This window comes from Adiantum capillus-veneris, chromosome 7 (assembly GCF_014529385.1).
Source record: "Adiantum capillus-veneris isolate H3 chromosome 7, ASM1452938v2, whole genome shotgun sequence".
In the NCBI taxonomy this organism is placed as follows: Eukaryota; Viridiplantae; Streptophyta; class Polypodiopsida; order Polypodiales; family Pteridaceae; genus Adiantum; species Adiantum capillus-veneris.
Window position 1 is genome coordinate 5,532,098 of NC_140937.1, and position 25,834 is coordinate 5,557,931.

Genomic DNA, 25,834 nt, shown 5'->3' on the forward strand with positions numbered 1-25,834 from the left:
GTTCTCGGGCTTTCTTCATGCAAAATTTGTCTTTCATTTTCAAACAAGGAAAAAGCTGAGACATGAATACATGCCCAATAAAAGTTAAACTAAAAAAGTATGAATGCACAAACATGTAGCACTGACATGTATGCGCGCATGCCTCTATCCCCGATTTTCAATGTAAGCTTGAATGCACGCATATAAGCTTCGGGAGCCTAAATGCATGCACAGACATCTAGCCCCTAACCCGGGTTTTCTTTCAAGCAAGCTTATAAGCTTATGGACCTTCAAAACAATAGTATTATGTGCAAAAACAACCAATAGTAAAATACATGAATGCATGCATGCACTAGTAATACATAAGGCTAAGAAACTTAGTAAAACACAGAGTGACAACATCTACCATCTTTGAAGGAGTGGAGGCCTTGCGTGAAGGAGTAGTGAAATCCTCCTTTGTCCTCTTCTTGGTAGGGGATGTCGATGGTGTGGACAAAGGGGAGTCTGAGGTGGAGAGGGAGATGGAGAACGGGTGTTCGTCATCTTCCCTATTGACATGCTTTCCTTTACTTCAGCTGGAGGAGTCACCTAACCACCAACATTGCCCGCCCTCTGCAATCATCGACGAGCAAGCTTCATGATTGCGCGGTAAGGTGTTGGCCCCCACTACTTTCACACATAGTGAAGTTCTAAAATTTCAAAAGAGTGAAGCTATTGCATCAATTCTTATAAAATATTCAAGTAATGTTCACTCACCTAGCTACCAACCCCACAAAATAGGTAGCTAGTGTACCACCTATTCATGCATGCATGATGATATGAAAGGGCTCATGTATGATTTTTGAACACTTAATGGATGACAAGATTTAATATGGGTACTATGCTAGATTAATCGGATCAATCAAACCATAAATTGATCATGGAAATTGAACTTAGCGAGATAAATTGAAGGATTAATTTAGAGACTAGTACAAGACTTTTATTGGCAAAAGGAAATTAATGAGCATGCAAACACAAGCTAATCAAATGCTTAGATAGCCATGAAGATTAGTGTTTCCGCGCAACGGGGGGGGAGGTCACTTATAAGAAATCGCCTATATCACGTACGTCTAAACGGTATTAGAAAAGACCCTATACTTACATGCTCTAAGATCATAAAGCAACCCCTTTCTTAAAGAAACGGATTTTTTTCCAAAATAAAATAAAAACCTCCTTTTGTAAATATAATTCTATTAATTTTGCCTAATAAAAAAACGTTATGTTGAGCTCACATGCTATATTAACATACCCATAGGTGAACCCTCAAGATTAGTGGCTCACGAGAATCAAAGCCGAGAACATAATAAGACACAGAATCTTCACAAATGATTGATGGAACTTCTAGATTAAAAGACCCTGATGGATTAGCAAAGCATCATCTCTAATACCACTTTTTATACAATGGTGACTTAATTAGTGAAGCATTCGTGGTGATTAAAATAACTATCAATGACACAATACACAAGAGAGAGCCAAAATGAAATAGAAATAATAATGAACTCTAAAATAGTGCGTACAAGAATAGGCTACTTAAGTAGAAGTAACAAGGGCATCTAAGGTGTAGTACAAAGGGTGTAATACAATGCATATGGCTCCAAGAAGCCCTACAAAGGGAGGTCGACCCATGAAGCTTGAGAAAGCATTTGACACTTGGTACAACTCATTAGGAAGCTTATACCTCATACAATTCATATGGAAGCTACATTAGAATGTGTCACATAAGCGATGACCAAAACGAGAGGATGCACCACATGTGGGTACATAGAACAAACACCACATGCCCAATACGAAACTAATAAATTTCTCTCCTTTCAAAGTCACTTGAGCAATTGAAATTTTCAATAAAGAAATGACTCAAAAGCTATGCTTTTGGCTCTTCTATTGCTATGTATTTTGCTCAATTCTCTCGCATTATCTCATCTTCTGTCTTGCTTATGTATTTGCACATGTTATGTAAAGCTTAACCAGTTGGTCTATTAATGAAGTTGAATACTCGATCAATTGATTTAGGGGTTGTATGATAATGTCCTTGCGAGCATCATAGGTGGCTGCAACGATGTCCAATTATGTGAACTACTTGTGTGAGGACTTGGAGCAAGATGTGGAGTATCACTTCTTGATTAGCCAATGTTAAAATGCCAACTTGCAGAAAATCTGAAAATCCTGGAGCGTTTAGGTGCAGTTTAATCACACTGCATGGAAATTTGGAGTAAGCAGAGAAACTTGATAGACCTCTTGTGAGACTCTTACAAAGAATATATACATCCGATGGTAATAATGCTGGTATTATCCACACTGAGTCAAAAATGGCACAGACCATTCTATATCTGTGGGATTTAAAGAATGCTTTACAGCCTGCTTGTAGTGTAAAAATATTTACATACAATGGACATGGCTGTGCCCACATCCAATTTCATCACAAACAACTCACAATAGTGTCATCTTCAAAGATGAGACTACTAGCCCTTGTTAAGCCATTGCCCTTTTGTATCAAAATTGGTGGTCATATAGATAACCAGAACCTACTTTCTATGAGGACTGGCACTGGCAGAAACTGTTTACACACCTATCACCTGCAACGGGCACTTTCTTACCCAAATTTCTTCTCCACCTTGAAGTTCATTCCAAACCATTTCCTCTTGCTCGCCTTATCTCTAGATTCTAGCGAGGAGTCATCCGTGGATGTCCCTGCATTCATTTCACCAACTGGTGTGCTCAAACCATTGCTGTTGGGAATTGTTGAAAATGAGGCTTGAATTATATCCCTGGATTTCAAAAGCTCGTCCACCTGAAAATGGATGTGATTACAGTAATTAAAGACCTCCAAAACAACCAAACGTCAGACAGCTAGACCTACTCATTCATAGCCAACACGCAAAGCCTAAAGAGGCCAATATTAGTAGTGTTACTTTGCTTCATCCTCTGAGTGTACCAAACTCTGAGGGGAAATGCACCTCCCCTAATCTAGTAGTAAATAGGCAATCAGTGAAGATGGCACAATCTGCATATGCAACACTCACGGCGTATAACTACATAGCAAGATTTACTCTCTGGTTACCTTTCAGCTTTCTATCCATTTTCTGACCATTGAGACATTGTGAATTTTACATAGTTTGCCTCATCAACCAATTGAGCCCTTAGAAGATGTTAATAATTTCTTTCTATCTTTCATTCTCTGGCACTCCATCTCCACTCTATTTTAAAAAGACGCTAATCTGGCTTGCAGTCCTCATGGGAGGTGAAATGAAAACACCATGCGTACTGTCTGGGTAAATAATGTCAAGAACACTGTATCTTACCCACCGACTCTATTTTCCACAAAGATGAAGTTCTATAGAGATCATTTCTTACAGATTACACAGCAAGCAATCGTTCAGAGGATAGGGTGTATGGAGATATACATGTCACATGCCATGAGGGGCACCGTTAAACTAGGTGCTTTCCTCTGGCCAGAAGACCAGCTTCTAGTATCGTCACTCAGACTCCAGGTCGAGGCTAGCTGGGCAGCTGGCATACCCAAAGAGGACACGACTTGCAGACTATGCAGAGTAGAGGAAGAGACAGAGGAGCATTTTATATGTAGATGTCCCATATACTATAAGATCAGAGGGAGATATTACTGCCTCTTTAGGGAGGAGTTTGGACGGATCAGTTGCATCATGAGATTTGAGGATCAGAGATGCCTCCGCCTCTTCTTGCTAAAGATGCACATGCATCGGGACAATCTTATAGCTAGGATGGAGAAGCACCCCCAGCAGTGCCGAATTAGACAGAGAGCAGACAGTGAGGACAGGTTGCCTATAAGTGAATCAGAGTTCTATATGACCCATCATCCAGCTCTCTCTCTCTCTCTCTCTCTCTCTCTCTCTCTCTCTCTCTCTCTCTCTCTCTCTCTCTCTCTAAAAAAGCTTTGTCCTCTTCTTCACTTCTCTATCTCTCTCCCTTTCCTTTCGCGGCCTTCAATCATGAGAAAACAAAATGGCAAGGATGACCCTATGGAGGATGCCATTCAAAAATGCAAAGAAGAAATGTGTGAGTCTATCAGCAAGATCAATCGCCCCCTCCTAGGTACTATTAACGCACTCGACGAGCGCGTGGCGGCACAGGAAAGCACGATACATACACTTGAGGATCGTGTGAAGGCCCAAGATGAGGAAATCGCACTACTCAAGAAAGAGCTTGTAGAGGTGCGATCGCAGAGCGTCATCGAAGAGGGAGAGCTTCAACCCTCGGTAATTGAAGAGCTTAGCACGATTAAAGAACAAGTGCGGGCCATCAAAGAAGGTGGGGAGCAACAAAAAGAAATGACGACCTCGTGGGTAGACGCCATCACAAAGACACAACAAAAAGCAGAAAAGGCCGAAAAATGGATCGAGATTGTCAAGAAAGGAAAGGGCAAGGAAATAAACCCCTCCCCCACACCAACCATCATTAACTTGACACTAGAAGAGGAGCAAAGGAGACGTGTGCAAGCCTTACACGTAAGGATATGTGGCCTCAGAGACCAAGATAATGTGGATGAAGAGGTGAAAGAAATCATGACTCTGGTGGGGGTTAACGAGCAGACGCATACAAGGGCCTGGAGAGTGAGCAATAAGAAAAGTGGGAGCAACGGAGAAACCTCGAAAGAAAGGGCACTCATCCTCCGTTTCCCTTCCATGGAAGCGAAGAAGAACTTCTTGAAGAAGAGACCGACTCTAAAGAAGACTGGCATCTTTCTTGGAGATGACCTCACCCTCTCGCAAATTGCTCATATGCAAGAAGTAATGCCGGAAATTAGAGCAGCAAGGGAGAAAGGGAAGATTGCTTTTTACAGAGATGGAAGGGTGGTGATATTGAAGCAACGCTCCGCATGACGGTGCGAGACCTATGGGACCACAATAAAGATGGCAACCTGGAATTGTAATGGTCACTCCGCCTTGATGTAGGTGCCTTTGAGGATAGTTTCACAAGGAGAGACATCGTTTTCTACTCTGAGACGCATCAAGCCCCTGGGCAATCCATGCCACAGGTGAGCAGATATAGATGGGAGACAGCTTGCAGACAGGAAACCAGATCGGAGCATCGAGGATGGGGTTCAGGGGGAGTGGCAGTTCTATTCAGGGAGGAGTTGCAGCCATTGATATATATAGAGCGCAAGGATGAACATGCTAGGTACATGTGGGTGAGGCTCAGGGCAGAGACGGGCAAATACCTCTACATTGCTATTTGTTACTTTCCTCCTAGTACGTCAATATATGCATCACCTAGAGGATAGTCCCCCTTTGCTATTTTGGATAATGACATATGGGAGTTTTCTAAGGATGGTGACATTATCATACTAGGGGACTTCAATGCTAGGACTGCCCATCACCAGAAAATATTTTATGATACTTCCGAGGAGATGCTTAGGGAGCTGGACGTTACAAAGATGGGCCTATCCAGACTATCACAAGAAGATGAGGAGTACACTGAGTATGGCAGATACTTGATAGATATGGGAACTGCACATAGATTGGCCATTTTAAATGGCCTACAAAGATTCTCAACAGCTGGAGGTTTTACTTGCTTTCCACACCGACATGGTGCTAGTACAACGGATTATGTAATGGCCCAGCCAAGTCTCATTCCATTCTTACAGGACTTCATGGTGGGCACTAGGCCAGTTGGAGTGGCAGTTGATCATGCTATCATGTCTTTCACCCTGACGTTTCAGTTCAGCACAGCTCCATTAGGAGAGGTCCCCACGCATACTTGGTATACCTCATGAGGGAGACCGATTCTGTGTATATGGAGATGAAATATAGAGAGAGCTATGAAATATAGCCTAGACGGTCTGGGAGCATGCCCCAGAACAGTTGGTATGATGAGGAATGTAGAGAGACGAGGATCAAATTACAGAGGGAAGTGCTCATGGGTATTACCACACATAGACAGTCACGGATTATCTTTTGCCGCCTAGTGCGTTGAAAGAAAAGGGCTTATCTATCTCAGCTAGAGCGGGATCTGTATCAGCTATTTATGAGTCAAGACTTAGGCGAAGCATGGAGGCTATTCTACGAGCATTCACCACCACTAGCGGTCACCTCCACAGAGACGTGGGGGGAATATGCCACATCCCTCTACACAGTATCAGGGCAACCACCTTTGTCGGACCCACTAGAGACATGCCCGGAGACATGTACTTTCTTTATTGCCGAGAGGGTAAGGAAAGCCATTGACAGGATGAAGACAAGGAGAGCACATGATCATGATGGTCTTGTTTGTAGAGCTTCTTGCTATGATGTTTAATCGAGCCATGTATGAAGGCTTTCCTGAGACTTGGAGTATGTCTACGATTGTGCCTATTTTCAAGTCAGGGGATCCCATGATTCCCGGGAATTATCGCACCATCATGGTTGGTCACACATTGGCTAGGCTGTATGCATCCGTTCTTGAGCAGGAGCTGAGTAGATGGGCAGAGCGAGAGGGCATACGAGCACCAGGGCAAGCAAGATTCAAGAGAGGTTTCTGGACTCTTGACCATATTCTGACATTCATAGCTATTATTGAGGAGGGTAGACACCATGGCAAGAGGATCTACCGTAGCCTTGTGGATTTCCGCAAATCCTTTGACACATTGCCAAGAGCCAGACTTATACGCAGACTACAGGACATGGGTGTGCCTATAGAGCTGATATGGGGTATTCTGGCTTTATACAGGACAGTGATGGGGCGGGTACGCACTACTGAGGGAATGTCTGACATGGTCCACTCCACTACTGGAGTGAAGCACGGATGACCCATATCTCCAACTCTTTTTGGGATGTATGTGGATGAGTTTTCAGACTATGTAGAGCGTCAAGGAGACAGAGGTGCTCAGCTAGCAGAGACATGGATTCCGTTACTATATGCTGATGACATTGTGTTGATTTCTGACTCTCCAGAGGGGATGCAACGTCATTTAGATGCTTTGAATACATTTGCTCATGACAGTGGATTGTCTGTCAACCTTGGGAAAACCAAGGTTATGGTGTTCAACACCACACCACAGTGGGTCAGGAGGTCAGCACCCACATTTACGTATGGCCGGGAGACTGTGCAGTACACAGATGCATATACCTATCTTGGGATAGTTTTCGGTGGACTGGTGTTTTCACTGAGGAGAGCATCACAGACTAGACTGACGAGAGCATATGCAACCTGGGAGGCCTGGAGAGGATGTGTTTGCAGGTTCAGTTTCAGGAACCGCGAACAAAGCTATGGCTTTTTGACACTCTAGTGACCTCAGCTATGCTCTACGGAGTTCACGTATGGGAACCCTCAGTAGACCATCATGGGAGATTCGGCAATACAGATGGATGGAGATGTACGGAGAGGCCTCTGGTCTCTATGATCGCTCGGATGATTCGGGCTAAGGCCTCAGTGCCGCATGAGATTATTCGAGCCGAGCTAGCCAAATTCAGTCACCTTTATGCACAGCTTATGGGATACTACCAGAGACAGATATGCCAGATAGACAGCTTGCCTCCCTTCCAATACTCCCTTGATGCACCATCTTTGTCTCTTCCACGGGTGGAGATTACTAGACTCATTCGCCAGGACCTGACCCAGTTGGACGCCAAGAGGACATCGATAGAGCCGACACAGGAAGTAGGCAAAAGATGGCTTTCTATAGAGAGCATCTTCTCCAACTCACAGGGGATGGGTTTGTGATTCCTCGCAGCTATATGGACACACATCTATCTCATGGGTTACAGTGTGCCATTGGTCAAGTACGGGCATCTTCACACCAGCTTGAGATTGAGACTGGTAGATTCAAAGGGATACCAGTAGCTAGCAGGATATGCCGCCTACGTCATACATAGCCTGAGACAGAGACACATTATATATGTCAGTGCAGAGTGTATTACGAGATACGGGGTCGCTTCCACTGTCTATTCAGAGAAGGCTTCGGACCCTTCTCGAGAGTCATGAGCTATCAGGACCAGAGATGTGTTGCCTTGTATCTACTTGAGTTACACAGACACAGAGATAGTTTACTGAGGAAATCTGGAGAGACAATCCCAGAGACAGATTACTGATTTCTTCACACCAAACATTAGACAAATAAAGGAGCATCCACCACTCCAAAGCTCAGCTCATACTCACATCCACGGTACTCTCATTGACCGAGCATTGGAACTAGGGAGATCGAGATGCCCACGACTGAGGAGAGACGCTTCATAGCATCGACAGAGACTACAACAAAGGATTCGAGCCATACTATGTCGACATCCAGAGTACAGATGAGGATGGATTCATCACCCATTGTATCATTCTCTTGTATTGGGCACTCATTGTATCAGTGATCGCACATATTCCACACAATTTGAGCTAGTAGCACTTCTAGATTCATTTTAGTATCTCTTTTTTTGTAAGACACGGTACCAGATTCACAAGTTTGTAACAAATTGGTCTCATAGGTCATTTTGGCCTTTTGCACGTTAATATATCATTTCATCTCTCTCTCTCTCTCTCTCTCTCTCTCTCTCTCTCTCTCTCTCTCTCTCTCTCTCTCTCTCTCTCTCTCATATTATACGTTTCCCTACGCTGGAAGCTAGGAAGGAATTCCTAAAGAAAAGACCAACACTCAAGCAAACTGGGATATTTTTGGGTGATGACCTCACTCTAACACAGGTAGCACACATGCAAGAGTTGATGACAGAGATCAAGGCGGCGGAGGAGAAAGGGAAAATTGCTTTCTACAAGGGAGGGAGAGTAGTGGTGTTGGAAAAACACACTACGTGACGGTGCGAGACCTATGGGACCACCCTTGAAATGGCAGCATGGAATTGTAATGGATCAATGAAGCTGGATGTAGGCGCATTTGAGGATAGCTTTAAGGGAAGAGACATTATTTTTTACCCAGAAATGCATCAAACTCCTGGCAGCACATTACCCAGAGTGACGAGATATCATTCGGAGACTACTTGTAGGCAAGCTGTGAGATCAACGCATAGAGAACGGGGATTAGGAGGTGTGGCACTCCTATTCACGGAGGAGCTTCAATCCCTCATTCGTATTGTTCGGAGAGATGAGCAGGCCAGATATATGTGGGTCAGAGTGAGAGCGGAGACAGGGAGGCCACTCTACATTGCAATATGCTATTTTGCCCCCAGCACATCTCATTACGCATCGCCCAAGCAACAATCACCCTACATGATATTGGATGAGAACATATGGGAGTTCTCTAGGGATGGAGATGTCATTCTTTTGGGAGACTTTAATGCCATGACTGGCCAGTCTCAAACAGCTTTCTATGATACCTCAGAGGAAATGTTGAGAGAATTGGATGTCAGTGATATGGGATTGGCAAGGTGTTCGCAGGATGAAGAGCACACTGTATATGGGAGTTATCTGATAGATTTTGGGACTTCACATGGACTGGCCATCTTGAATGACCTCCAAAGATTTCCAACGTCGAGTGGGTTCACTTGTTTCCCACATAGACATGGGGCTAGCACAGTGGATTATGTTTTGACTAAGCCTAGTTTCATACCCTCTATTCAAGACTTTAGAGTCGGGCCCACGCCTATTGGGGTAGCAGTAGACGATGCCCTCTTCACGTTTACCGTCTCATTCCAGTTCAACACAGCTCGGCTGGCACAAACATCTACACATACCCGATACACTTTTACTTCGGAGACTGATTCTGTCTACATGGATGGTATCTACAGACGCTTATGCATAGAGGATCCGGGGAGGCCTCTCAGGGAGCTCACTTATATATTAACAAGGACATTACAAGGTGCAACAGCAAAGGCATACCCACACACTGAGCCTGTGCGGCGACGACAAGCACACCGCAGAATAGCTGGTATGATGAGGAGTGCAGAGAGACCAAAGCCCGACTTCAGAGGGAGGTACTTCTACGAGTCATTACTCACAAGCAGTCACGGATTGCTTCTCGACGTTTGGTACGACGGAAGAAGAGGGCGTTTCTAGCTCGACTAAAGCAAGATTTATATCAGTTGTTTTTGAGCCAGGATTCAAGTGAAGCATGGCGACTCTTCCATGAGCACTCTCTTCCACCAGTCATCACTTCTACGGAGGTCTCGGGTCGGCATGTATCATCCCTCTACACAGTCTTAGGGCAGCCACCTTTTCCAGATTCACCAAAGCCATGCCCACACACATGTGCTTTCTTTATCGCCGAGATGGTAAAGAAAGCCATTGACAGGATGAAGACCAGAAGAGCATATGATCACGATGGCCTGGTACCAGAGCATTTTATACATGCCAGAGATCTGCTTGCAGAGTTTCTAGCAATGATGTTCAAGCGGACCATGTACGAGGGCCTAGCTCATACTTGTCCACTATCGTACCTATTTTCAAGTCAAGGGACCCTATGGAGCCGGGGAGCTACCGCACTATCATGATTGGACACACATTGGCACGGTTGTACGCATCCATCCTTGAGCAACAGTTGAGTAGATGGGCAGAGAGAGAGTGTGTACGGGCAGCAAGACAATCGGGACAGGTTTCTCTACTCTTGATCACATTCTGACACTTTGAGCCATTATTGAGGACGGGAGATCGCATGGGAGACGGCTCTATTGTTGCTTTGTGGATTTCTGCAAAGCCTTCGATACAGTGCCTAGAGCTAGATTGATGCGCAAATTGCAAGAGATGGGAGTACCCAAAGAGTTGATTTGGGACAAGTCAGTAGTGGGACATGTACGCACTCCGGAGGGGATTTCTGATTTGGTTCGCTCCACTATTGGGGTGAAACAGGGCTGCCCGCTATCTCCTACACTATTTGGCACGTATGTGGATGAGGTTGCTGACTACATTGAGAGGGATGGAGCCAAAGGAGCACAATTGGCAGTGACATGGATCCCACTATTGTTATATGCTGATGATATTGTGTTGATCCCAGGAGGGAATGCAGCGTCATTTACATGCTTTGTACACATTTGCCCACGATAGTGGATTGTCTGTTAACCTGGGTAAAACCAAGGTTATGGTGTTTAACACCGTAACCACAACTCGGAGGACACTCGCAGGAGGTCCTACAAGATATACTTTCACTTGAGAGGCAGCCTAAGACGCCTATGCGCAGAGGATCCAGGGCGACCTTTGGAGGAGCACACCCATATTCTGACAGACCCTATACAGGATGTTGCTAGGGAGGCTTATACACAAACACAGCCCGAGCAGAGACGCAGTTCTGGGACTATGCCCCAGAATAGATGATATGATGACGAGTGCAGAGATTTAAGAGCCCGACTACAGAGAGAGGTTTCTTTGGGAGTCGTCACTCATAGACAGCCGCGTATCTTCCAGCGTTTAGTAGATGAATCCTCTCCCGCTCTAGCTATTACTTCGCTGAAGGTGTGGGGCCAATATGCAGCATCCCTATATACAGTGTCGCAGAAGCCACCTCTACTGGATCCACCAGATCCATGCCCACATGCACATGTCTTCTTTATAGTAGAGATGATAAGGAAAGCCATGGATAGGATGAAGCATGGAAGAGCTTATGATCATGAGGGATTAGTGGCCGAGCATTTCATTCATGCCACAGAGATGCTTGCAGAGCTTCTAGCTATTATGTTCAATCGTGCTATGTGTGAGGGCTTGCTTGAGACTTGGGAGTTTATCTACTATTGTCCTTATCCTAAAGGCAGGTGTAAGGTGCAACGGAAGTGAATGTTGAACTTTGCTCAAGATGAGTGCTCCGAACTGTGCTCAAGGGTTCCTTTTACTTACGGAAGGGAGAGACTTTCGTTCCTTTAGTGAGAGAGTGCAATGGACACAAACAAAGTGGTAAACACTGTGAATGAAGGTGCTGAGACTGAGAGATAGAGAGAGAAGAATACGACACCAGAATGTTGTCAAAACCCTCCTCCGAAGGCCCCACTCTCTATGGCGAAAGCGGTCTACTATTGATTGCACAAATCTCTACAATGCTTGGACTTGCCGACGATGTCGACAACAATGAGGACGACAACGAGACGGGCTGAAATCTGAAAACGCTAATGGCTGAAATCTGTAAATCTTTATCTGCTGAATTCTGACTCTATGTCGGTAACGATGGCGATGACGACGATGCGACGACGACGCGCTGAAAACACAGATGCTAAAATCTGTGTTTTCCGGGCTGAAACTGCAAACTGTGGCTGATCTGACCGTGTCGCGAGAATCTGCTGCAAGAACTCAAGATCTGCGAGGTTCGGAACTTCTTTTGCGATGTCTAGGTGCTGAAAACTGAAAACGCTCGTGCAATTTGTGGCCTTGTCGCGGAGAATCTGCAAAACGCTAGGGGCTGTGCTGACCCAAAAACGCTAGGAGCTGATCTGGTACTTGATGAAAAAACGCTAGTGATCTTGTTGTCCTGCTGTCATCAGATGGGCCTGCAATCTGCAAAACGCTAGGCTGTCATGCCGGAACCTACCGCCGGGCTGATCTGCAATGCAAAAACGCCAGTGCTTGCTGTTGATGAAAACTCTGGCTGATCTTAGCAAAAACTCTAGGCTGGTCTTTTGGGGGGGGGGGGGGGGGGGGGGGGGGGAATCTTGCTGAGAAGGTGCATGTTGAACAAGGTGTTCCTGCTGGCTCTTCTGCCAGAAAGTGCTAGCGCTAGGTTTCTTATGTACTTGCTTATCAAAATTGCCCTACCTAGTTCCCAACAAAAGTCACTTAAAAATAATACGTGAAAATTGGCTAAAATGGGAAAAAAATAGGTCTATGCACTGTAAAAATGCTCCTAATGGGTTCTGATGGAAATCCGATGATCATGTTGTGTGCAACCAGAGGATATGAATCTACTCTAAGTGCCTGGACATGCACGGTTTGCAAACAGACTCACAAAAGTGCCAGATCACTTCCTAATCTAGACTAATTGAACCCTTGCCATGAAGTAGCTTGTCCACATACACATAGGGTTAGCTGTGCACGTGACAACAGGAGACCCTATCGAGCATGGGAACTACCGTACTTTTATGATCGATCACACATTAGCATGGTTAGACGCATCCATTCTCGAGCAACAGCTGAGAAAATGGGCAGAGAGACAGAGCATACAAGCAGAATGACCGGCAGGTTTCAAGAGGGATTTCTCTACTCTGGATCACATCCTTACTCTACGAGCCATTATTGAGGAGGGCAAGTCACATAGGAAATGGATATATTGTAGCTTTGTGGACTTCCGCAAAGCTTTTGATACAGTACCCAGAGCTAGACTGATGCGGCGATTGCAGGTCATGGGGGTACTCCTTATACAGATCAATTGTGGAGCAGGTACGCACTCCTGAGGGGACTTCTACCCTCATTGACTCCACTATTGGAGTGAAGCACGGCTGCCCACTTTCTCCTACTTTGTTTGGTATGTATGTAGAGGAGGCCTCTGATTACAATACAAAGACTAGGGGACAGAGGAGCACAGCTAGCAAGGACATGAATCCCAATTTTGTTATATGCTAATGATATTGTGTTGATTTCTGACTCCCCAAAGGGAATGCAGTGCCACTTGGATGCCTTACATGTGTTTGCGGAGGATAGTGGATTGTCTGTCAACCTTGGTAAAACAAAGGTTACGATGTTTAACACCACACCGCAGTGGGTCAAGAGGTCAGCTACCACATTTACCTATGGGCAGGAGATTGTGGAGTATACAGATGCATATACTTATCTGTGGGTAGTTTTCAGTGGGCTAGTTTTTTTGCTGAGAAGAGTAGCAGAGACTAGATTTACCAGAGACTATGCAGCCTTGGGTAGACTTGAGAGGATGTGTTCGCAAGTTCAGTTTCAAGAACCTCAAACCAAACTTTGGCCTTTTCAGCTATGATGTATGGGGTGCAGATTTGGGGCCCTTCAATCGCTTGTCAAGGGAGAGGGATGGAGAAGCCCTTGGTATCTATGATTTCCTCGATGATAAGAGCCAAGGCCTCAGTACCTCATGAGATTATTGAAGCAGATCTAGCTGGCGCTCCAATGGTGATTGAGGTACTTAGTACACCAGTCTCTTTCATACATACTTGTGGGGCCTTCCCAGAAACAGATATGCACGCCTTGCTCTTGAGTCTTACTGACAGTTGGCCTTACAGGGAGACACGGCTTGCTGCTATGGACAGATGACTTCTTGGTTCCAGATGCATGGTTTTAGCATGGACAGACTGCCTCCCTTCCGGTACTCTTTGGAGGACCCCTCTCTTACTATGACACGACATAGATTACTAGACTTATCCACCAGGACTTGATTCAGATGGACACCAGCAGGACTTGGATAGAGCCTACTCACGAGTTGGGCACGAAGACGGCGTTTTACAAAGAACATTTTCTCCAACTCACCGTAGATGGCTTTGTAGTCAGGCCCAGCTATATGGATACACATTTATCATATGGGGTATTGGCCAGATACACACATCCTCACACGAGCTTGAGATTGAGCCTCGAAGATATAGAGGAGTTCTCGCTAAGTCCTGTATGCCATAGGGAGCCAGAGACAGAAGCTCCTCATGCTATGAGATTTGGCAAGCCATTCCATTGCTTAATCAGGGAGGGTTTGGACCACTTTCACAAGTTCTGGGATACCAAGATCATAGATGCTTGGGTATGTTCTTCCTTGAGTTGAGACATAAAGATTGCTTGTTAAGGCAACCAGAGAGACAAACTCAGCGGCAGGTTACAGACTATTTCAAGCCAGCCATTACCACTAGACAGCTAGACAAACAGGCTCTACAACTGAGTTTGACGGATCCCACCTCCACTAGATGCACACTAATTGACCGTGCGATGGACCTAGGGAGATCCAAGCATCCACAATTATAGAGGAGGGCATCCCAGCATAGACGGAGATTACAGAGGACGATACGGATTATTTTGGCGTGCCACGTACGATAACTAGTTAGGTTTTCGACCATGGAGAACATTGAGGAGATCCGACACCAACCAATGCTTGATTTACTCCGAGCTGGAGGATTATCCCTTACTTAGTAGCTTAAATTTCTTGCATCCCCACCACTCGAATAGTCCTGTTGTGAAAACAATGCAGGTGAACCATATTGTCGGACGTGGCCCTCCTCGCTGCTGCTGCTGTTGCTGCTGCATCGCACACCATCGTCAGCCTCACCGCCCCCCCCCCCAAACCCCACCCCACCCGCGGCGACCTGCTCACCAGCCTACTCCCGCCGCCCATCTTGCTCTCGCCGTCTTACCTGCCCCATCCCATCCCGCGCTACCGTCGCCCCTGCTCTTCCCCAACCCGCTGCCCTAGTCCCTGCACCCCCCCCCCCCCCCCCCCCCCGAAAAAAAAGGTAGCGCTACCCAGCCGTGTGCACGCGCTACCTCTCCATCCCGACTTCACTCCACACGCTCACTCCCCCTACCTACCACATCCCCCCCCCTCCCCTTTGTTGTGGGCTGTTTGCAGCCTATTGGCGAAGGATTTGACACATTCGCCCCCTCTTCGACAGCAGCACACCCAAACTAGCGGCCCCTGCTCCACCACAGGACTCCTCAGAAGCCCCCTCGCCAGACCCCGCAGAGCCAGAAGAGCAAGCGAGCTTGATGGTCGAGGTGGAACGCTTGCAAGCCACCTCAGTTATCTGCAAGATTATTGGCACTCGACCCAGCCGATGTGATGTTCAAGATTTACTTCAGGCCCGACTCCTCTTCGATGTGGGCAAGATCACCCATGTCCAGATCCTCGGGAGAGGGTATTATCAGATAGAGTTCGAGTCTCCAAAGATGACGGCCAAGGTGATATCGATGAGCCTGCTCGATATCATGGTTTCCACCCTACTACAGATGTGCTTGAGGAGGAGGCCGACTTGCCTATTTCAGTCTGCTTCCCACGCCTGAGGAGAGAGTACCTCCCTCTACTTCCCAAGATTGGTTCCATGTTTGGGACAGTTCTGGAGTCCACTAAACAGTGCACCTTCAGTTGTGACCAAGGCTGCAAGTTCACCTATTGTGCGGGTTCTTGCTCGAGACACACTCCCTCCCGAAGGTGATATTGTTGCCTCAAGTGAGTGGCAGTTGGATCAGACAAAGTGTGGAGTATTCGGGTCTCCCGAACCAGTGCTTCATTTGCAAGCAGATGGGCCACTTAGCAAAGGCATGTCCTCGCAGGAGATCTCGACCCCCAACGCATGCGCAGCCTCCCAAGGCTGAGCATGCCCAACTAACAGGTACCCAAGACACACAGGCTGGTACCTCGACAGAGGCCAGCGATCAGATAGCTGACGGTTGGCAGCAGGACGAGCTCGCCACACTGTCCCCCTCGGTGGCCAACCTCCTGCAGCTTAGCAGCATTGGGTTCCGACACGGAACCGTTTTGACCCCATTCAAAAGGAGGCCCCCTCCACCACCACCACCACCCCCCCCCCCCCCCCCCCCCCCCCCCCCTCCTCCCATCTTCAGACGCCTCTATTCCGCCTCCCTCTCCTCCATCCTCACCTCCACCTCCCGCTACTCCTCTCTCCCCGGTGGGGCCCTCAACCTCATCACCTGACCCATCCCACACTCCTCAGACGCAGGGGACTGGACACACATCCGCAGCGAGACGATCTCTTGGTAGTGCTTTCGCTACGAGTCGCATGGCTCGAGAGGGACAGCCCCACCTGAGGACGCCACTTCTCATTCAGACCTCTCCTTTAGCAGCAATCCCTCGAGGTTTGACCAACTTTGACATTCGCAAACGATGGGACTTCTTCGATTACAGCTTCACACGCTTCCTCGGTGACTCTTCTTCTGACCTGGAGATGCTTGCTTTCGAGTCCATGTCCTCTTTCTAGCAGCTCGAGGCACTGCGGCTCTAGATACAACGGTAGGTTTCTCCTTTCCGCTGTGCGGCACGGCTCATCTGCATTTGGACCTCGAGGTATCTAGGGAGGTATGACTATTGTGGATTCTTGGCAGCAAGCCATTGTGGGCAAAAGGTATTACTGTGCCAGGCAAAGCTCAATGGATTACTATGCAGGTTCACGGTTGCCTCATGGATTTCCTGAACATATACGTGCCCAATGTGGCAAGTACACGAGCAGAGTTTTGGTCTCATGTTGTTGAGTCTTTGCCGCACGCAAAGCAATAGTTTGTCGGGGGGACTTCAACATGTTGGAGGACCCCTCTGACAAGATTGGAGGTGGCCATGCTACGGTGCACAGGGCTGAGTTGGCAGCTTGGGAGTGGCTATGTATGACCATGAGGGTTTCTGATGTTTGGCAGCACTCAGGCTTTGTGAGACCCCTAGACAGCCTGTCTTTCTCTTGCTCTAACTGCGGGGTAGGAGGAGTGAATCTATCTCGGATAGATCGCTTCTACGTCAGTGACCACATTTGTGACATGGGGGGATCTGTTTGCATCCTGGCATGGACTAGAGAGTGTTGAAATTAGGTTTGTAGGAAAACACACACAGCTTGGAGAAGACGAAGGAAGCTCAAGGCACACAACAGAGAGTGTATTACTTAGTGTGCAATGGAAAGATAGATACCCCTAGAATGAATGGGCGTATATAGAATGCACGGGGGAAAAAACCTCCTAGTTGAGGGAAAAAAATGCCCCGGCGATCCCAAGTGTGTTCACACACATCACTACGACATGTATATGGTATCAGAGAGCGGGTGGAGGCACTTTGGACAAAGAAGTTGGAAACGCTGGATACCCCTGTCGGTAGAGTCGCCTCTCGACTCGCAGAGCTTAGTTGTTTCTTCTTTCGGGAGTCTGCAGCTCGCTTGGCTGCAGCCCGAGAGGAGGAGAAGCGTCTTGGACGGGGCATTGTTTCCTTGCAGAGGATGCAAGAGCAGCATCCAAACAATCCTTGGTTGGAGGAGCAGATGCAGCAGGCTAGACAGGAGTTGGCTGGCACTGAGGAGCGGCATCATGAGTTTGCCTTTCATCGACAGGCATCTCAGTGGACCTTGGTGGGTGACAAAGTTACTAGGGAGTTTTTTGAGACAGTGGGGCCATGCCATGCGCAGACCAGTGTTAGTCAGTTGAGGAGACCCGACAGATCAGTTGCTTCAGAGCCTGAGAATATGTGTGCAGTTGCTACTGACTTTTAACGTGATTTGTTGTCAACTGAGCCTCGGTCAGAGCGCCAAGATGCATGCAAGGAGTAGGTTTGGGCACAACTGCCTTCCCTTGTTAGTGAGGAGATGCGCCAGAGACTTGAGCTTCCCCTGCAAACTAGAGGAGTTCCATGAGGCCCTCAGAGCACTCCCCCGAGGTAGCTGTCCAAGGGACGATGCTTGCTAACATGGCACTCTGTGCAGACCAAGGTGGTATCAAACGTATTGTACGTGGCGTATATGTACGTATTGTACGTGTTTCGTACAGAAAAAAAATTTATGTACGCAAAAATACGTACTCTTGTAAAAAAAACTCAATTTACCAAACTTTCTAGGACATTTCTGATAAAAAAACAAGAGAGGGCAACAACTTTTAGAGACATTTTAAGACATGTTTTACAAGACAACCACATACTGTGTAACTACTGCAAGAGACTTCAAAGTTTAGACGACATTGATGATTGAACATGCATATTAAAACTCAAATGAGAAATGGTTTGGTCGCCCATAAGTCAGCAAAAATGCATCAAAAACCCTCAACCACGCTTATCTTCCAAAAAGAAAAATTTTAAAAAGTGCCTTGTACAGATCATACCATACACCCGTACGGTACGGAACAGATCCGTATGTACGTTTTGATCCTACCTTGGGGTTGACTCCCAGCTTTTTCTTGGAGTACAAGGATTTGCTTGGTTCATATCTTTGCAACATATTCCAGTACGTTTGGCCTCTGATGCATTCCAGAAGTAGATTTCAGCCAAGGAGAGCTTGTGTGGGCATCCCCTACACGAGCAAATATCAGTAGGAACTTCTTCCGCCTAGAAGATTCCAGTACGAAGCAGACATAGCCGTCCTCGGCTACAAGTATGATGAATTTCAGCCGATATGCCTATGAATCTATGCATTTTTATGCATCAGAAAAGTGTTTGGGACATGAACAGTGAATACTGTTTCGGGTTATCGGGCTTGTGAAATTTAAGAGAATAATACAAATTTCCTTCGGGGGGGGGGGAGGAGGGGCAGCCCAACTTTTGGTCTCTAGTGTTGTGTCGTTTTTTTTTTTTGCATTACTTTCAACTTATTATATCGTGCAGAATTCCTGCGTGAAACAATAAATTAACTTAAAGTATTAAGTGCACGCTTCCATTTCTGTGACAGTGGTATCAGAGCGCAAGTCCTATCATTTCCTTTCTTAAGGAGGGACGGTCCTTGATAAAAATACCTATCGTGACAGGACAAGCAGAAGAGCTCGAGCAGCTCAGGCAACAGACGACAGAATTGCAAGCCGCTCTTGCTCGGCCAGAAATGCAGAAAGTGCTTGAAAAAGGGAAAGCAAAGATGGTGAAAGAGCCACCTCAGAACCCCCAGCGCCAACTCGGGGAATACCTAAGACTGGGGCTCCAACACAGCCTCGGAGGGATCCTACAGTGGGAACTTCCCGACAGCACGAAGAAGAATCAATCCCTTCGCCGAATTACTCGCCAACCAACTCTTTTATGAAGAACATGGATAATATCATTCCTAATGAGGAACTTCAGTTGCCTCCATACGAGGTTGTAGATCAAACAAAAAAGCAAGACGAGGATCAAAGGAAGAGTCAACACAGAATTCCAGTGTACAAAGAGTCCAAAGCCATCTCCAAGAAGCGGTCTCGACATCACAAGAAGAAGAAAAAGACGTTCAAATCTCGAGATAAAGACGTCAAATTCGAATGCTATAACGGAAGGAGAGTTGTTACAAAGGCTCTTGCTTTCATTCGGCAATTCGATGTGGCCTTTGCGGAAGGCAATTTCTCAGAACACTCGAAACTACGCCATGTTAGCATGTATCTAAAAGATACAGCTAGCACCTTGTGGCTTACCACAATTATGGAAAAACACAAACCCAAAGACTGGGAAGAGTTCAAAAAGGAGTTTTATGCTCAGTTCCTTCCCCCAACATCGACACCCATGTGAAGAAAGAATGGGATTGGCTCTCCCACAGAGAGAATGAAGCTTTGTCTGACTACATCGACAAATTTTGGAAGGTCCTCCTCAAGGTCACTCCCTTTATGAAAGTTTCTGATGAAGAGAAGTTGCGCAACTTCGAAGTTGGACTCCAGCCAGTACTTCGGAAAAGCATGAAGTTGTAAATCGAAACACTCTTCAAATTATAATGCAATCCACCCTAGTAGCAGGTAGCTTGCATTCGAAAGGAGCTCCTCGTAAGCAGGAGGTTAGCACCTTCCACGCAAAGTAGAAGGCTCTCAGAAACCTCCACAAGCAAGCGGCCTTCACATCATCCCAAAGGCTCAGAAAAGAAGCCAGAGGGAGCAAAGAAAAGCAAATTCCTCACTCCCTCTCAGTTGAAGGCCCACATGAAAGAGGGAAATGTTTCTATTGTGGAAAGAAAGGCCATAGGAAACAGATTGCCCATAGCTTAAGAAAAATTCTCATCCTCTTGCATCAAATTCAGTACCTAATGTACAAGCCAACACCAGGAAGGAGAAAGGAAAAAGGCAGCTCTTGACGAGGTGGGGTAGTTTGAATGGGCGGAGAATATGGATCTTTTTTAATCCAGGCTCCACCGACAATTTCATTTCATTGGATACCTCAAGATCTCTTGGATTCACTCCCGAGAGATTGGGAACTCCAATCAATTCAAGATAAGCCTTTGAAAGATTGACTACGAAGCCCACTTCTATCCAAGGACAACTAAATCTGAAGATCAGAAAATACTCTGATCGAGAGTCTTTCCTAGTAGCCCCAATACAAGGATGCGATGTTATTTTGGGAATGCCTTGGCATTACGAAATTCATCCTACCCACTTCTATCCAAGGACAATTGAATCTGAAGATCAGAAAATACTCTGATCGAGAGTCTTTCCTAGTAGCCCCAATACAAGGATGAAATGTTGTTTTGGGAATGCCTTGGCATTACGAAATTCATTCTCTCCTAGATTATGTAAATAAGAAACTGTCCTTTTCTTTCAAAGCGCAGCAATATGATGTAGATGCAAATGCCTATACCCATGGTCAATCACATCACTGTTAAAAAAGAAATGAAAAAGTGTCTTTCTGCTTACTTGATTTTTTGTCAAAGATAGAGAGATGAGTGGTAAAAATATCTTGTCGAATTTAGATAAAGATTGGTTAACTTTTCTTGATCAGTATTAGCATTGCTTTACTGACACTCTCCAAGATAAATTACCTCCTGAAAGACGGGAAGATCGTCGAATCGATCTAATTCCGAGCGGTTCACCCCCAAATCAACCGCCTTACAGAGTTAGCCTATTACTACAACAAGAAATCCTTAGACAAGTAAATGAACTTCTCGAGAAGAGTATTATTTGAACTAGTATTTCTCCTTATTGTTTACCAATACTGCTTGTTCAGAAGAAAGATGACACTTTCCGAATGTGCATTGATTATCGTTCTCTCAATAAGATTACGATTAAGAATAGATTTTCGATTCCTCGAATCGATGATACAAGCTACAAGAGGCACAATTTTTAGCCGTATAGATCTCAAGAGCGGCTACCATCGGATTCGTATTGCTCCAAAAGATATACATAACACTGCATTCTGCACAACTTTCGAATTGTACGAGTTTCTAGTAATGCCTTTCGGCTTTACTAACGCTCCAATAACTTTCACTCGAATGATGGATCGAATCTTTCTACCTCATCGACAATTCACAAGAATTTTTTTCAACGACATTTCAGTCTTTTCTCACACAAAGGAAGAACACAAACGACATCTACAAACTAAGTTCGAAGAATTGCAGCAACATAAACTTTAAAAAGAGTGAATTTTTCCTTACAGAGATTCACTATCTGGGACACATTGTCTCCCATAATCAAGTACGCATGGACCCAGCAAAGGTTCAAGCTATTTCACATTGGCCTCATTCTGCTTTGGTTCATGATGTCCGAAGTTTCCTTAGCCTTTGTTCCTATTACAGATGCTTTATTCGCCATTTTGCACATGTTGTTGCACCTCTTAGCAATCTTACAAAGAAAAAAATATCCATTACATGGGGGACTAAGCAAAAGGAAGCTTTTGAAAAGCTGAACTACCTTATCACCCATGGACTAATCCTCGTTGTATCTGATCTCCGAAAACCATTCGAAGTACATTGTGATGCTTCAAGCGATTGCATTGGTTCATTTCTAAATCAAGAAGGCCACTTTGTGATGCGAGCTTCATGCTTCTATCTATGAGAAGGAACTCATATCAGTTATCCATGCTCGCTATCGATCTGGAAGCACTACCTTCTAGGAGCAAATTTTACGATCATTATGGATCATCAAAGTCTTTGATCCTTTCTCTCTCAACGCAAGTTGTCTGAAAAACAGATGTGGTGGGCCAATTTCCTCACTTTCACATATTACACACATGCAAGAATGAAGTTGCAGATGCCCTTTCTCGACGGCCTCAAGTAAATGCATAACGAGTATGCATCATCAAGAGTTTGAATCTCTACCCGAGATGTATCCGGACGACTCTAATTTCGGTGAAATCTGGCAACTACAAACTGGTATGGCTACCTTTATTTTCATAAGGCTCTTTGTGTGGAGCGTCCACTTAGAACAAAGGTTAGTATGAAGCACAAGCTTCTCCTTACGCTGGACACAAAGGTATAATGTCCACAACAAAAGCCTCAGAAAAGTATTTTTATTGGCCAACACTACAAGCTGACAAAGATAATATGTCAAAGAATGTGTACCATGCTAAAAAAACTAAGTATGATCGCCATAAAACTCCTGGGTTACTTCAGCCCCTACCGGTACCTCTAGTACCCTGGGAAAGTATTGCCATGGATTTTAGAATGGATTTGCCATGAACTCCAAATGGAAATGATGCAATCCGGCTATCATAGACAAATTCAATAAGCAAGCTCATTTCATTCCAGTAAGATAGACCATCAAAGCTGATCACATGGCCAAGATCTTTCTTGCCTAGATTTTTAAGCATCATGGCATGCCGAAAACGATTAGAAGTAATCGCAACCCACGAATGACTTATAATTTCGGCGAGCACTTTTTACAAACTTAGGAACTAAGCTGAATTTTTCTTTGGCTTATCATCCTCGCACAGATGGAAAAAGCGAAATCGCTAACTCCACAGTCCTAGACATTTTAAACTGCTATGTCTCATATAACCAACGAGAATGGGAGAAGTATCTACCTCTAGCAGAATTGCCTATAATAACATTGTACATTCCTCTACAAGAGAAGCTCCTTTTGAGGTTATTTATGGCAAACCACATCTTCCCCCAATCCTTCTCACAAAGGATAAGATATTCGCAATTAATGAAATGTTTGAGACCTTGATACGGCTTACACGCAAGTGAAACACAAAAATCCTTAGATCTCAAGAAAAACATGTGAAAGCAACGGATAGACATCGTCGTGATCTCAAGCTAATTGAAGGACAATTTGTTCTTCTCAAGTTTGATAAAGCACGACTTAAGAAGTAAGCCAATCAAAAAGGAATATTTGTAAAACTTTCCAACAGATATTATGGCCAGTTGAAGATTACATAACAGATAAATGACGTGGCATTTAGATTGGTTCTTCCAAAAACTTGGAGAATCCTTCATGCTTTTCACATGAGCCTTCTACGAGCTTTCGTTGGCGAACCTCCTGCAGGATCAGTTACAGAGCATCCCCCTAAGGTGGATGAAACTCAGGAAATACTTCTTCCAAAGCAGATTATGTAACAAACTTGGACACTCCAAGTCAAGAATCAACCGCGACAGCACCAAATAACCACTTCAAAACAATTCACAGATCACAATAGATTTGCACTGGCCCGGCGGAGTTCCGTGCCTAGAGATATTGGCCCCAAAGACTGGCGCCCCTTTCGGTATTTCTTTTTGTATTAATCAATCATCAAAGTACAAGAGAGCGGTTAGGGTTTCACTCTCAGACTCTGCGTCCAGATGCTCTGAGAAGTGAGGCCCTCACCACTAATTTAAAGGTTACAAGGGATGCCCAAAAGCAGAGCCCCAAAAGCTTTTAAAATCAAAAGCATCAGTTCTCTCTCTCTCTTGAGAGTCTTTTCTCTTTTTTTTTTATAAAAAAAAACAACAGCAAAATTCGCGTCGCTCATCATTTTCCCAAAAAAAAAATAATAATAATAATAATAATCCGCCTCCGCGATTTCCGGAATTTAGGGTTTTTGGCAAAAATTAGGGTTTGCAGGAATTTTAGGGTTTCTGGCAGAAATTAGGGTTTCTGTTGTCCGCCACGTCATCACTTTGTGACATACCCCCCTCTTGAAAGCATTGTAATCGACCGCGATTACGCCTGCAAAACCGACAAAAGCCATAAACCGTCTTAGCAGACACTGACTGTTAGTACCTACGTACTAGGAACACACATCTAGCACATGTACAAAATCGACAGTCACATCACACAACATCACAGGACATCACCAGACATCACAGGACATCACATGACATTCAACATTCATTCGGATCTTAGACCATGATTTATCGGCAATGTAGCTAGCAATCACATCTAGGTCCAATCGGGACCTCAACGATGTCCGATTGACTAACCCCTATTGCAACCATGTCTATTCGAGATCAATCAGACCAAAATGCTGCAGTCATTTCGGCTATCAGTTCCTGCACTCACAAGAAGTCAAGAACAAATCAGTATCATAATCAGGAATTCCATTTCATAAAGTCATCCAGCAAAATACTGTCAGCTCTCAGTATCCCTGAAGCTCAAAGAGACATCAGTGACTTTAGTATCAAAATCGAGGCATCTGTTGACAAAGGAGTGGAGCGACTCCCCTCTTGTGCATCCCACTGCACCAGATCTTCGGCCAAGCTGAGTTTCTGGGTTCCGTTTGGAGTAGACTATGCTAAACCAAAACATCGAGGTAAAGTTTCACAATCCGAGGAGTATCTGCTAGGTCCTCCTCCTCCATCCACTTCGCATCAAATGCAGGAAAGTTCTTGAACTTAACCAAGAACCGCCTTCGGACTTTACCTTTCTTCGTATCATTATGTGCCAAAATCTGTTCAGGAACAAGGATCTCCTCGTTTTCTTCCACTTCGGGTTGCTCATCAGGCTCCCCATCATCAGGCACATCACCCTTAACAGGGTTCAAGAGACTCACATGCAGTGCATTATGAATCCTCCAAGTATCTGGCAGGTCCAATCGGAAGGAGACATCATTTATCTTGTCAGTAATCTGGAAAGGTCCGTAGTATCACATACTAAGCTTTGGGAAAAGCCTCTCCTTTCCCTGTTTCTTTCTTAGGAGTGCCTTCTCAAAAGTAAGAGCACCCAATCATCCTCCTTCAGTTTCCAGTCGCGACGCTGGCGATCCGCTGCCTTTTTCTGTCGTTCTTGAGACTTCTGTAAAGTCTCGCGAACCTTGGCAAAAGCCGTATCCAAATCTCGCGAATATTCATCCGCTTCAAATTTCTAATCTTTCGTGCTCTGGAAGGATGGAACCTTCGCAGCAGTTTCAACAATCTCTCATGGCGTCTTCCCCGTCGAAGAGTGTATCGTGTTATTGTAGGCAAATTCCACCAAAGGTAAGTTCTTTTCCCATTGAGTCTTCTGATGCGAGATACAAGACTTCAATAAATCTAAAATCACTGAATTGGCAATCTCAGATTGCCCGTCAGTCTGCAAGTGGAACGATGACGAGAACTGCAACCGCGTGCCAATGTTCTCCCAAATTGCCTTCCAAAACAAACTCATAAATCTGGGGTCTCTGTCGAAGACAATCGTCTCAGACGTGCCATGTAATCGGAAAATCATCGTGATCATTCTGTATTCTCGGGAGATCAAAAAAAGT

General features: G+C 45.3%; 1 protein-coding gene across 3 annotated transcripts in view; it reads right to left on the bottom strand.

The window, feature by feature from the left end:
- Positions 1-2,010: 2,010 nt before the first annotated feature.
- Positions 2,011-25,834, bottom strand: part of LOC147453381 (chaperone protein dnaJ 15-like) — a 110,107-nt gene continuing 86,283 nt past the window's right edge. For all 3 annotated transcript variants that reach the window (XM_086515574.1, XM_086515577.1, XM_086515576.1), the window contains one exon: positions 2,011-2,806. In XM_086515574.1, coding sequence (XP_086371700.1) covers positions 2,609-2,806 — 198 coding nt within the window. In that variant the 3' untranslated portion in view covers positions 2,011-2,608. The remainder of the gene's footprint in view (positions 2,807-25,834) is intronic.